The following is a 14,763-nucleotide window of genomic DNA, read 5'->3' on the forward strand; positions in this document are numbered from 1 at the left end:
GTTAGCTTTTCTGGAGCTAAAAATACTTATGTACTTTACTTAATAAATTTTACTCTAGAAATTTATCCTAAGGAAATACTCAGAGATGCTCCCACAGTTTTACGTACAAGGATGTTCATGTTATTTATAATTGTGAAAAATGAAAACAGCTCAAAAGTCACAGCATTGATTATATAAAGCATTATGTATTCTATATATGGTTGAATATTTCATAGATAATATTTAATAAATAAAAATAAATAATTTTTATTTATCTCTCCAGAGGCACAGTCTTCAGCAATCAGCAAAACCTATTTTATCTTAACCAAAGAGCTGCATTTTGATATACTTCAAATAGTATGACTATAAATCATGCCTTTTAAATTGCTATAATTTTTAGTAATATTATCTAATTTTTTATTTATACTCCTAAGTAGTTTAGAGAGAGTGAGGTTTTTAAAATATAAGAACAAATGAATGGAAGTTCATTTTGATGTAATGATAGTAATAATGGGCATTCAGTAAATAGAGGATATTTTTGTTTTATTCCAGAAAACAGCTCCTTGAACATGGTGAGGTAAAGCTTTCCTTTTACTCTTTGCTAAATTTGTGCGTTATATTTTAGTTCAAGGATAATTCATGAAGGTTTACCCTTGCTGCTGATACTTTATCAGCAGCTCATAAGTAGTTCAACACTGGTAATACATTATTCCTGATCCTTCCTTCCTTCTCTCAGTTTTGAACAGTAGTAAGGACTTGACAGTCAGAAAGCTGATTTATGATCACAGAGTATAATTAAATTACCTTCATTTATTCACTCAACAATAGTAAACATTAATTTCTAACCTGCTGAGCTAATCAGCTCCAGGCCATCAGGGCAAGAACGCATGGCCTTGAGACTGGTAGCTTTCTGCCACACACAGACTTGATGGCCAATCAGTTACAAGCTCAGAAGTGTTATATGATAACAACAGATGATATAGCACTATTCCTACCCTCAAAATATATCTAATTTTTCAATGAACAAAACCAAGATAGCCTTTTTTACGATGCTAAATTATTTTAAAGAAAGAGCAGAATGGGCTGGAAATAAAATTTCCTAAGTAAAAGAACTTTAAGTTTTAAGGGAAATGACAAATTTACAAAAGAGGGTAACTGAATTTAAATTTAATAGGAAATAGTTATGATGATAACTAATATTTTTTAAATTGTTGCCATGTGCCATGTACTGTACTATTTAATTCTCATAATAATATTGTTCCCACTTTGCAAATAAAAAAATATGTTAATTAAAATGGTACTAGCTGTTAGAGAAATAAACGCTAACACTAAAATGACCTAACTTAGTAGAAGTTTATTGCTTTGCTCATATGAAGTTGAAACCAGGAGAACACAGATGATTGTGCACTGGAGGCTTCATAAGGGCTAGGCCTGAAAAAGATGGACCTCATTTCCTGCCCAGGGATACTCAGGCACAAGGCCACACCCGACTGCTGGGGAGGCTGGGAAATGGAGTCTTGCTGTGTGTCTAGAAAGAAGAGCAAAGGGGTCTCTGCCAAGAACTAGAGACCTGGTGAAATTAAGTAGCTTACCCAAAGTCTCACAGCTCATTTGCCATAAATCTTGCGTTTGACTGCTAGCAATACATTTCCAGTGCTCTCAGAGGAATAGGCAGTCCTTACTCCTTTCCAAGTGCAGGGTGTTTGGGAGAAAGCTATTCATATAGCTTAATAATTTCATTCTCAGAACAAGCCATTGAGGTAAGGACTGTTTTTTTCTTTTTAATATATATTTTACAAATGAAAAAAAACTGTGGCATAGGGAGGTTATGTGATTTACTAAAGATCACAAAGCTTTGCGGAGTCAAGGACTCATGAACCCAGGCAATGTAGCAGCAAAATCCATGCTGTTAGCCATTCACTCTGCTACCACCAATGTGCACTGCTTTTATGTAGATAGATATGGTGATTAGGAGTCTACACTTCTGTATTCACAGACTAATAGAACTATGTTGTTGCATAGTTTACTGTTTAGAGAAAGAGTGTAGGATAATGGTTAAAGACAGTGACTCAGGAGTTGCACTGATCTCAGATCTTTGTTCTTCCACTTACTAAGTGTGATATTGGCTAAGTTATTTCACATCTTTCTGGGAGCAACAAAAACAACAATTGTAATAGTACTTATCTCATATGGTTACTCTGGGATTAAATGAATTATATGTAAGATGCTGACAATAATGTCTAGTATGAGTTAAGCATTGTGTAAATGTCCAATTTTATAATTAGAATGCCTTCTGGATCTAACTTCAAATCTAATATTCCGCTCCCTGTTAACTGTGCCAGTGAAGGGCATCTCTTTAGCATAGTCTCAGGACATCTTCACACTGTCATGAGAGGTAATTTTGACAAGAACAACTTGCCATTTGGACTGGCTTAATTAGTCCTTGTTTTCTCTCTCTCTGGTAGCTGCTACTTCATACTTTACCCAGTTGGGCTCACTTATTCCAAAGATGAGTAGTAAACAGTTTCCTGAGCTTCTCTTCCTTCATTCCAGCCTCTAAAAATGTTGTCAGGATTTTCCTAGTAATATTTACATGGAAAGAGGTACCAGATTGACAATAGTGTACATCCAGTAGTAATTTTTGTACTATACTTTTTGACTAGGGCCTTCTGTCCTCCACTTGGTAGTTAAAAAGAAAGTTATTCTTTAGAATGGAAGAGAAAATAACTATGCTGACAGAACTTTATGGAAAGTCAGGAGACTGGGAGTAAACGAATGGTTAGGAACATTTGGGTGAGAACAGAAAAGAAGCATAAATGATGCCATTTGGAATAGCTGTTCTGTCATCCAGCCACAAAAAGCATCATGCAGGGAAGACAAAGTAATGGTGGAGCTTTTTCAAGTTTCCTTATGAAAACAGAATCCTTCCTTTAATCTTTAGATGACAGAGGAAAGTTAAGGAGAATTACTACTTTGGATTTGATTTTTTGGTCATGTGAGAAGTTGTTGCTAAGGTAGAAGTTACAGGAGGTAGGGAGAAAATGAAAGTATCATCCTGTGGCTCAAAATAACCAAAGTATGGAAAATAGGGAGAATTCAAATGCGTATTTGCATTGATTATCCATATCTATTATAGTCTATTTCTGGATGCCACATTTTAAGAAAAACATGGACAATCTGTGCCACATCCAGAGCAGGGCAACCAGAATTATCACAACACACAACTAATGATTGACGTTTTCCAAATATTTATCCTAAAGATAGAAAGATAGAATTTGGGGATAGTACACAGCCAGAATTACAATATTTATATAATAGAGAACTGTCATGCAAAAATGGGTTTAGACTAATTTGGTGCAGTTCCAGAGGTGTGGAAGTTACAGGAAAACATTAGTTAAGTTTTAGAAAAGATTTTCCTAATGTTTACAGCTATCCGTTTTTGTATAGGTACTCCTACAGCATATTCCTTTTAGGGAAATAGTGAATATTCAGTTCATGGATTTATGGAAGTGATCCATGTTTGGGATAGATGATTAAAGCAGGTGGCCCACATAATCTCCTAAACAAAAGGATCTCTTTGTGTGTTGGCGTCTTTTCTTCTCTCCACATCATGTTCCTGATTTTGTCCAAAGATGACGTTTGACTAAAGAAAAATGAGGGATTGATTTTGAAATAAATATTCCACATTCCAACTCTGGTTTCAAGAATTATTTTAAAAATTAACAAATTCCATTTTTAAACATTATTTAAATTTTTTTTAAAAAAATACAGCTTTAGGTATAGTTTTTACCATTTTGTTTTTTTTTAATCTTTAGAGTGTAGTTAACATATAATGTTATATTAGCTTCTCTTTTATTTCAACTTTTTATTATTTTCTTTATTTTTGAAATTTGAAAAATGCAGAAAAATCACCATTCAGAAATAACTTCTGGTAACTTTTTGGGTATATTCTCTCACAGTCTCTTCCCCCTGTGCATTTATATATACATATATAGATGGTTTTCACAAAATTAATATCATTCTATAAGTAAAGACTTTTATCTTCTGAAAACTTTTCCATGCCATTAAATAATCTTCCAATATGTAATCTTTTAATGGCTATATACAGGAAATGCAGTTACTTACTTAGTCTTCTGTATTGGTCTCTGAGGTTTCTGTTTTTGCTGTTAAAAATTCACTTCAGTGATCATCTTTGTAGAAACATTTTTGTGATTTGATTATTCCCTTAAGTTAAATTTCTTTAACTACAACTTAGGTCAGAGGAGTTGGCTCTTTTCTTGGGTTTTGAAAAATACTGCTAAATTACATAAATGTACCAGTTATTTCAGTGTGTATTTCATGGCATCCTTGCTAACACTCAGTATTATTGTAATATTTGTCAGTTTTATAGGTTTTATGTATATATATATATATTTTTTTTTTTTTTGTCTTTTTCTAGGGCTGCTTCCCGCAGCACATGGAGGTTCCCAGGCTAGGGGTCTAATCGGAGCTGTAGACACCGGCCTATGCCAGAGCCACAGCAACGCCAGATCAGAGCCATGTCTGCGACCTATACCACAGCTCATGGCAATGCCAGAGCTTAACTCACTGAGCAAGGGCAGGGACTGAACCCGCAACCTCATGGTTCCTAGTCAGATTCGTTAACCACTGAGCCACGACGGGAACTCCTATAGGTAAAATATTATCTTTACTATTTAATTTGTTTGAAAATTAGTGAGTTAGAAAATGGATTTTTAGTAGCACTTACTTTTGGTTGCATTAATTCTTTGTCCATTTTTCTAGTGAGGAGTTGGTTGATATTTTATGAATATGTCTATTGGAAAAGTTTTGTTTGGCACTTTTGCTCAGTGGAACCCCATCTTTTTTCATTGTCTTTTTAGGGCTGCACTCGTGGCATATGGAAGTTCCCAGGCTAGGGGTTGAACTGGAGCTGTAGCCACTGGCCTACACCACAGCCACAGCAATGCCAGATCCAAGCCGTGTCTGTGACCTAGACAATAGCTCACGTCAACACTGGATCCTTAACCCATTGAGTGAGGCCTGAGGCCGGGGATCAAACCCATGTCCCTATAGATACTAATCAGATTTGTTTCCACTGAGCCATGACAGGAATTCCATTGGACTCCCACATTAATCAAAATGAGGTGTCCTACTAATTAGCAAATATTTATACAACTCCCCTACTTCTAAGTTAATCTAGTTTGTGTTATGATTTTTGTTGCTGATTGAATGACACAGTTTATTGAGCATCTCATATTTTCATGTCTCTATGTCTCCCTTCCTCACCTTGTGTAGCTTGTTGCTCAGATACCTCCTTTTCAAAAAGGCCCCTCTGATGATGCTCCTTAAACTTGCAACTTCTCCTGCCTGTGACCTCACACCACATCATGCACTCTAGTCTCCTTTCCTGGCTCTGCTTCCTTTTCCATTGCACTTAACCACTTTCTGATAGACTGTTTAAAGGATTTCATTATTTGCTATATGTATTTATTTTCTGTCTCTCCATATTAAATGTACTAAAATGTGAGCCTCACAGGACAGGAATTGTTCACTGTTATATTCACTACTCTATCCAAAGCACCCAGAACAGTACCTGGCAGATAGCAGGCATTTGATAAAGCTTTGTTGAAGGAATGAATGAATAAATATTAATAGATTTCTTACTAAGTTAAAAGATCCTTGTCCTAGCAAATAACAAGTTTTAATGTACTTTATTTTTAATATTTTAATTTTAAAATACATAAAGTGAAAATGTCATTTCATTTTGTGTTTTTATAGCTAATTTTTCACACACTGCAGTTGTTTGCGTTTACTTCCCTTGCAATTTTGATTATGAGACTGAAGCTGTTTTTGACACCTCACATGTGTATTATGGCTTCCCTGATATGCTCTCGACGGGTAAGGTATTCATTCTTGTATAATTAAATTATTACAACTATAGCAGCTGCAGTGCAGTTATCATGGCTTTGCTGAGTAATCCAAAACACAAAAACACTAGGTGTTTTTTTCTTAAATTATTTTAAATGTTAGTTCATGATTCAAAATAGAGTAAGAAAAGCAAATTCAAATATCTTTGAAAATTATTCCTAGACTTTAGCTGATACCTCTGTGACAAGTGATGAGGCACACTTTTCCTATTAGTATCCTATCCACAAATAGAGTTTTTTGAAGTTCAGGTCTGTTTAAGAGTGTCTTGGTCCATCAAAACCATCCTCAAGTGCTCTTGTAGTACTGGAGGAGAGGCAGAGTAATTGCTCCAGTATTGTCCTGTTGGGCTCAGATAATTGGGAGGAAATTGTCAATTTGGCATTCTGTTACTATATCTTATATATGAAAGAGCTAGCTGAAGTTAGATAGAATTTTGGGACCAAGTTACATCTAGAAACACCTTATTTAGTTTTGATTATAAGTTTCTTACCTTAGAATATCATAGTGTTTATTTTCCCGAGACGAAGATACATGTCAATACTAGTGGGGTTCCCTAGTTATTCAAAATATGCATAAAAGGCAGCCAGATGGGAGTTGCTGTTGTGGTTCAGTGGGTTGAAAATATGACTAGTATCCATGAGGACTGGGGTTCGATCCCTGGCCTCGCTCAGTGGGTTAAGGATCTGTCGTTGCTATGAGCTGTGGTTTAGGCTGCAGATGCAGCTTGTATCTTGCATTGCTGTGGCTGCAGTATAGGCCAGCAGCTACAGCTCCGAATTGACCCCTAGATGGGGTACTTCTGTATGCCACAGTCGTGGCCCTAAAACAAAGAAAAAAAAAAAAGCAGCCAAATGTTAAAGGATTTAGTTCCAGGATGTTTCAAAGTTGTTATCTTCTAATCTTAGTGTGTGGTAGTAAATCAGGTATTCCTTCTTTAATTCTTTTAAGAGGAGAGAAAGCTTCATTTTTAACTGGGCCCTAATTCCAAAATGTTTTCTCTTTTTAAACAATAGGTGATAATAGCTCTGTATAATATTAGTACCAAATGGTAACCCACCTTGGCTGAAGTAGAAAGGAGAAAATTTGTTATTGATCCAGTAGCACTCTTCATCTAAGAATTATAAATAAATGGTTTCTTTCATTTCAGCTCTTTGGCTGGCTTTTTTGCAGACTTCGTTTTGAGAATGTTGTCTTTGGCATTCTAACAGTGATGTCAATACAAGGGTGTGCAAACCTCCATAATCAATGGAGCATAATAGGAGAATTTAATAATTTGCCCCAGGAAGAACTGATACAGTGGGTCAGATACAATACCAGACCAGGTATGTAGCTGTTTCGTTATATGTAGAGCTAGCATAGACATTATGTAAATATGAGCACAGTAGGGAAATAGGGTTTTTCCTACACATTAAGAATGCTTAATTGTATTTGAAAGTAAACATTCAGTTATTTACAGTAGATCTGAATAATATGCCTTGTGTTTATTACTGACTTTACTGTACTGATTAAAAATGATAATAACCTTCCTAATTCTTTAAGCATTTATTATATAAAAGTGCCAGGAAGTAAGCAGTCACTCTTTTTGTCTCCCAAGAGACAGAACTGAAATTGGAGCCAGATAATAAATTTTAGTGTATCACTAGTTATAAACAAAAGGCAATATATTTATACATGTCATTACTCCAAAATGTACTACCAATAAGTAATGAAATGGTTTGATGAAATGTATAAATTTAAAACATGTTGTTAAGGAATATAATCTTGTTTTTCAGATGCTGTTTTTGCAGGTGCCATGCCTACAATGGCAAGTGTCAAGCTTTCCACTCTTCACCCCATTGTGAACCACCCACATTATGAAGATGCTGACTTGAGGTGGGTGGGCAGCTGATAGAATTCTTGAATCAGACACACTAATGACTTCTGCTGATTCATAGGAATAGAGAAAATTGTTATACACACACTCACACACACTCTCATTCTCATAGTCACGCTTGAAGTTAAAAAAAAATGTATAACCATCCAGAAATTACAGTATATACCTGTTGACCTAAAGAAACCTTAATAAACCTCTGAAAACTGAAAAAAGCAAAAGCCAGTTTTGCTCAGTGAAAATGTGTCACATTTGTGACTAGTCTTTATATGGATACGTGTGTTACTGTGAAACTCCTAAGTAGTAGTAACAAGAGGGGACATAGATTTGGCTCATCGCCATAATTTGCCAGATCTTTTTCTGGATTCCACAGCCCCTCTGCCTGGCTTAAGAAACCTTTCTTGATCTTAATGGTGGCCATTGATTAGCTTTTTTAACAGACAGAAAATTTACATGAAATATGCCATCTTAAACGCCTTTATGAAAATTTGGGGTGCTTTTTCACTAGCTTATTATGAGAACTCTAGTTCCTGCTGAAGTTTGAAAGTTTTGTTTTCCTTAACTTAAATGACTGACTTTTAAAAATTTATTTTAGTCATTCTAGTAATTGTGTAGGTAATCATTTAATTTCAAAGTGTTTTTGGCTTATTGTTAGAGGTAATGTTTCAAGTTATTTGAAGTTTTATGTCTGGTGGTGGAGATTGGGCATTCTGTATGCTTGAAATCCTAAGAAAAATCTTATGCATAATTGATAATTTGTCCAGATTTTATAAAAACTCCCATTAAGGGCTAAATCATCTGTTGTACCACATTTTGGTAAGCATTCCTGTCTTTCAAGCTTCTCTTAAACTGCTTTCTCTACCTGACTGCTACCCTAGATGCCCACTGTGTAATTGTTCTATTTTCTACATTCAGCTCAACTTATATGCTTTTCAGAGCTTCTATAGATGAAATTATCTGCTGAAATCCACATTTTTACTATATTTAGCCTCTATCTTAATTTGTTCCAGATTATTTTATGAATTACACAAAACAAATTTTATATTCTGAACTTTATACTGCTACCTATCTCTAGACTCTAAATTGGTTTACACACTAATAAGCTATACCTGCAAAATTCAAATTGCTATATGTTTTAGCGTGTGCAAAATATAAGTAGAAATGTGGAAATTGCTATCGTCAAAATTATTCATCCTGTTTTAAGTTGTATATAATCAATGCTCCAATCCAGTAAGCACTGAGATTTTAATTTACTAGCAAAATTTCTTTAATCAATTCTATTATCATTTACTTAAAATTTTTTCATCTTGTTTGAATTTAAAGAGCTCGGACAAAAACAGTTTATTCTGCATATAGTCGAAAATCTGCAAAAGAAGTGAGAGATAAGTTGCTGGAATTACATGTGAATTACTACATTTTAGAAGAGGCATGGTGCGTTGTGAGAACTAAGTGAGTATGAGCCCTGAGCTATATATGATACGGTGTATTTTAAAACAACGAATGCTCTACTTGATTCCAGCTGTCCTGATTCTTTAAAAATTCTTGTTTTAAATTAATTCTGTTAAATTGCTACCCTGGTATTTTATTTAAAATTATTTCGTTTAGGAAAGTAAAATTATAGTATTATTTAAGTATAACCTAACTTTCGTTTAGGAAAGTAAAATTATACTATTATTTAAGTATAACCTAACTATTATTTAAGTATAGTTTAGTATCCTAATTTTTTCATTTTAACTTAACGTCTTAAATGTAGCTTTTTCCCATAATTTTCAAGGTTTCTGATAAATTTTATTAGATGTCAGCAAATACATTTTGCTGAAATTTTACAGCAAATTGTGATATTAGTTAGCATCCTGTTACTACAACTGATTTACATTGGATTTATAAGCTTCATAAGAAAAGTTTCACATAACTCAAAAGGACATAATAAAATGTTTCTGACAAAAATTTTTAAATTTCTAAATTTTGAATTTCTAAAAATACATAAAATTGTGAGATGTGTAATACATATCTTGAGGCCTTCATTTAGGCTCCTCAAATTTAAGAAGTCCTTTGTTGTATTAATTTTAACATTAAGAATTTTCATTTCTCCTGTGAATAAGTAGAAATTTGGCTATCACATATTTTCAAAGAGCTAAGTTTGAAAATTCTAGTAGCTAATTTTTATATCTAATTTTAAATCTAATAAATATGTCTAGGAAAAGTGGCACCTTTCAAAGAAATGGAAATATCATAATCTCACTATATATGTTTATCATATTAATTTAATTTAAAATTTAGAAGACAAAGCATACTTCAAAATTTTTATTTATCCACAAAGGTGGATATTTTATGATGACAAAAGGATGGATTCATGAAAAATATGTAACGGTTTTAAATGTGCATACCTCTGAACAGAGCTTCAAAGCACATAAAATGTGGACGACTAAAAGGAGAAAAAAACAAATCTTTAACCATACTTAGAATGTTAACATTCTTTTATCTGCTAGGAAATGTAGATAAAAAGTCAGTAAGGATATAGAAGATAAACAACAAAGAGTATTGAATCACCTGACCCTAATTGACTTTTACAGAACACTGTAGGAAAGAGCCGTGGAATACACATTCTTCTGAAGGGCATGTGGAATGTTCACCAGGAGAGAATATATGCTGGGCTGTATAAGTGGTTCAATATATTTAAAAGATTTGGAACCTTACCGAATTAAAATAGAAAACAATAATAAATACTTACCTAGTAAATCCATACATACTTACAAATTAAATGGTAAACTTATGGATAATTTGTGGGTCAAAGAAAAAAACCCCAAAGGAAATTTTAAAGCACTATTTTTTACTTGAATGGAAAAAGAGGGTCTTTTAACAATATTGCTGATATAACTGGATGTAATGTATAAAAGAAAAATTAAACCAGGACCCATACTATACCATACACAAAATTAACTTTACATGGATTAGAGAAGTAAATGTAAAAGCTAAAATTGTAGAAGATTTCTAAGAACACAATACTAACTGTTAAAAAAATCAATAAATTGGACATATCAAAATTGAAATATTTTCCTCAAAAAGATTTTGTTAAAAAAATATGGCAGGCCACAGACTAGAAGAAAATATTTGAAAACATATATCTGATAAAGGACTTATAAATATAGTTCATATAAAGAAATTCTGGGAGTTCCCATTGTCGTGCAGCAGAAACTAGTATCCATGAGAATGTGGGTTTAATCCCTGGCCTCGCTCAATGGGATCAGGGATCCATCATTGTCATGAGCTGCGGTGTAGTTTGCAAACACGGCTTGGATGCCACGTTGTTGTGGCTGTGGCATAGGCCAGCAGCTGTAGCTCTGATTGAACCTCTAGCCTGGGAACTTCCAATGCTGTGGATGTGGCCCTAAAAAGTGAAAAAAAGAAAAAAAAAAAAAGAAGAAGAAAAAGAAAATTCTACAGGTTAATAATAAAGACCAATTAAAACAGAATAACTGTAAAGCTCTTACATTGCTAATGGAAGTAAAAATGATACAATCACTTTGGAGAACTGTTAGAAATGGCAGGGAAGAAAGAGCAATGAGATCGTAAGCAGGTCTGTCAACCAACACAGTGGCCGGGAGCACTGAGAAGTGAGAACTTAGGCTCACACTACTTAGGGAAGCAGTTAGTTATGTAAATCACTGGGAGTTCTGGTTGTGGCTCAGTGGTCACAAACCCAACTAGTATCCATGAGGATTGGGGTTGACCCCTGGCTCCACTCAGTGGGTTAATCATCCACCATTGCCGTGAGCTGTGGTGTAGGTTGCAGACATGGCTCGGATCCTATGTTGCTGTGGTTGTGGCATGGGCCAGCAGCTGCAGCTCCAATTTGACCCTAGCCTGGCAACCTCCATATGCCACAGGCGCAGCCCTTAAAAAAAGAAATTTTTTTCCTAGGAGTTCCCGTAGTGGTGCAGTGGTTAACAAATCCGACTAGGAATCATGAAGTTGCAGGTTCAATCCCTGGCCTTGCTCAGTAGGTTAAGGATCCGGCATTGCCGTGAGCTGTGGTGTAGGTTGCAGATGTGGCTCGGATCCCGCGTTGCTGTGGCTCTGGTATAGGCCGGTGGCTACAGCTCCAATTCAACCCCTAGCCTGGGAACCTCCATATGCCATGGGAGCGGCCCAAGAAATGGTAAAAAGACACACACACACACAAAAAAAAAAAAAAAAAAAAAAAAGTAAAACTATAGCACAGAAAGGAGATCATTGCTTGCCTCAGCTTATGTTTGGAGAGGGACTTGACTGTCAAGGGTACAAGAAAACTCATTGCGGTGATGGAAATTTTCTGTATTGTGATGATGGGGTTACTTAAACCCCTAAAGACATTCGCCCATATTTAACAAACTTTACATATAAAATGGGTGAATTTTATTGTACATAAATTATGCCTCAATATAGATGTTTAGAAACCAGTTTTGCTTGACTTCTTCTTTAATGACTCTTATGCAGGGTTATTTTCTAGTGAGAAATATTATCTCATTCAGTCCACTGATAAAATCACCCAAAAGGGAAAGAGTTGAGGAGAATAAAATTGGCATAAGAGCTTTCCTTCCCTGCTTTGGGCTGTATGTTTTGGGCTATATGTATTTTCATACTAATCCAAATCAATTAAAGCTAAGAATATGAACTTCATCAGGAGCTAGATTAACTTTAATTTGTCCCATTCTACTATAAATGGCCCTGATGTTTGAATGGCAATATCACTTAGAAAATATATATCATTTATCAGTTCCCATTGTGGCACAGTGGAAACAAATCCGACTAGTATCCATGAGGCTGCGGATTCAATCCCTAGCCTCGCTCAGTGAGTCGGGGATCTGGCATTGCCGTGAGTGTGGTGTACATTGCAGATGCGGCTCGAATCCTGTGTTGCCATGGCTGTAGTGTAGGCTCACTGCTGTAGCACCAATTTAACCCCTAGCCTGGGAATTTCCATGTGCAGGGGGTGTGGCCCTAAAAAAGCAAGAAAAGAAAAGAAAGAAAAAGAAAAAGAAAAGAAAGAAAAGAAAACATTTATATTTCATTTTGAAAGTGAATTTTAAATATATATTTCTGAATGTACATTGAGCCCTTATTATTTGATTCAAAAATATTATTTTGTTAAATGGAACATGAAAATGCAGCATACTTTCACTTTTATTATCTCTAAATTTTGAACTAATGTTTTTTGAAATGCTTCAAAATCTTTCATTTATTAAAGAAGTCTCTAAACAGTCTAGGAGATACTTTATTATTATATTTCTTCGAGATCTGAATGCATTTTAAATTTAGATATGTGTGTGCCTATTTTTTTCAGGCCTGGTTGCAGTATGCTTGAAATTTGGGATGTAGAAGACCCTTCCAACTCAGCTAACCCTCCCTTATGCAGTGTCTTGCTCAAGGATGCGAGGCCATACTTCACCACAGTATTTCAGAATAGTATGTACAGGGTATTAAAGGTTAACTGAGACTACCCTTTACACTGTGGTGCAAAGAGGTGTGTAAAAAACAGTCACTTTAGTTTATTTACACTAATAAAAATAACAAGCTTTAATAGGGACCCTTAAAAAGAATAAAAATAATTAAAAATTTTTCTAATTCCAAAAAGTTAAATTATTTTATTGTTTTCCATTGAACATCAGCCTTATTAAGCTTGTCATGTAAACAAGTAAATCATTCCATACTCTATAAACAAATGATCAACTTAAAGTTTTAAAGAAAAAATATGTATAAAAGAACAATGAAATTTAATAAATCAAGGATATGTAACTCCTTTTGTATCCAACTAGGTGAATTGCTTCGGAGTTTCTCTAGTACCAGATATACCAGCTTAAATTCTAAACCACTTAGTATAGACTAATATAATTTCTGAAAGGACAATTTCTAAAGATGCTGATACTGATCACAACCTCTTTACCTCTGTGAGGAAGTTTCTTTGTAACCATGTGTTGTTTAATGTTGTTTTTGCTTTTATTATCCCTCAGGAAAGATCTTTAATAGCTTTTAATAACTTTTTTTCACTTGAAGTTAAGCATTTCTGAAAACAGCTTACTTTGTAATGCTTCGAATCTCTGGCATATCTACCCAACCAGATACATATTTTCCACTGATTAATTCTGAACTTAAATTCAGCAGATTATTACTCTGTTTCTAGAATCTGCTGGTTTTACTTTTAATGTCCAAGTAGAATAAAAATTGTTACAGTACACAAGAAAAACTTAGGGGTTAAATGTAATCAGAAAAGAAAATCCTGTTAAATTTATCAAATGAGATCTTAAGATTCTAGATCTTGAGTGAAGCAAAGGCATTTTCATATTGAAGCCATGTCGCTCATTGGACATAGTCTTTTTTTCTGGTCACCATATTTTGTAATAATAGATTTTTAAGTCCCCATTTATTTTTGGTTTTGGATGAGGAAGGTGATGTTTTATAGGTCCTCTCCCCGAGTATAAAACCTCCCAACAATAATGCTTTGAAAAGTGGCAAATAGTTATCTTAAGATTGTTGCCAACGGGAAAGATAAACACTCTGTCTCTACTTGATAGATGTTAAATATGCTCTGTCTCTATTATTTTATTGTGCACCTACTTTAATCATCTTGGAATTTTTGTAATTCCCTATGTTTTTGGCCCTTTACGTTTGGGATAACAAAATGACTTAATTCCATAGATTAGTTCACTTTTATAGTAGGTAGAAGGTTTTATATATCTATATTATATAAACAGGAAAACCAACAAGTTATTTTTCAACTTTTATAGTTATAAAAATATTTTAATACAAGATACAAAACAGCTAATAAGAAAGCATGCCAAATTTTATTTTTATTAGCATTTTCAAATAATTTGTTTCAGTGTAAGTGTGGGACAAAGAGGGAAAGGAGATATAACACCTAATATTTATAAATACATTTCAGATGATGTTTTCATGGGAAATATTTTAAAGAAGTTGGTAGAATAATTTTTGAAAAAAGAACTGCATTA

At 34.3% G+C, this 14,763-nt stretch overlaps 1 protein-coding gene across 1 annotated transcript in view; it reads left to right on the forward strand.

Annotated features, from left to right (window-relative positions):
- DPY19L2 (dpy-19 like 2) overlaps nucleotides 1-13,468 on the forward strand; it is a 69,724-nt gene extending 56,256 nt beyond the window's left edge. Inside the window, exons 17-22 of the mRNA XM_047763093.1 lie at nucleotides 532-556; nucleotides 5,758-5,877; nucleotides 7,055-7,229; nucleotides 7,680-7,779; nucleotides 9,101-9,226; nucleotides 13,101-13,468. Coding sequence (XP_047619049.1) covers nucleotides 532-556; nucleotides 5,758-5,877; nucleotides 7,055-7,229; nucleotides 7,680-7,779; nucleotides 9,101-9,226; nucleotides 13,101-13,251 — 697 coding nt within the window. The 3' untranslated portion in view covers nucleotides 13,252-13,468. The remainder of the gene's footprint in view (nucleotides 1-531; nucleotides 557-5,757; nucleotides 5,878-7,054; nucleotides 7,230-7,679; nucleotides 7,780-9,100; nucleotides 9,227-13,100) is intronic.
- Nucleotides 13,469-14,763: the final 1,295 nt, after the last annotated feature.

Source organism: Phacochoerus africanus, chromosome 16, assembly GCF_016906955.1.
Source record: "Phacochoerus africanus isolate WHEZ1 chromosome 16, ROS_Pafr_v1, whole genome shotgun sequence".
NCBI lineage: Eukaryota > Metazoa > Chordata > Mammalia > Artiodactyla > Suidae > Phacochoerus > Phacochoerus africanus.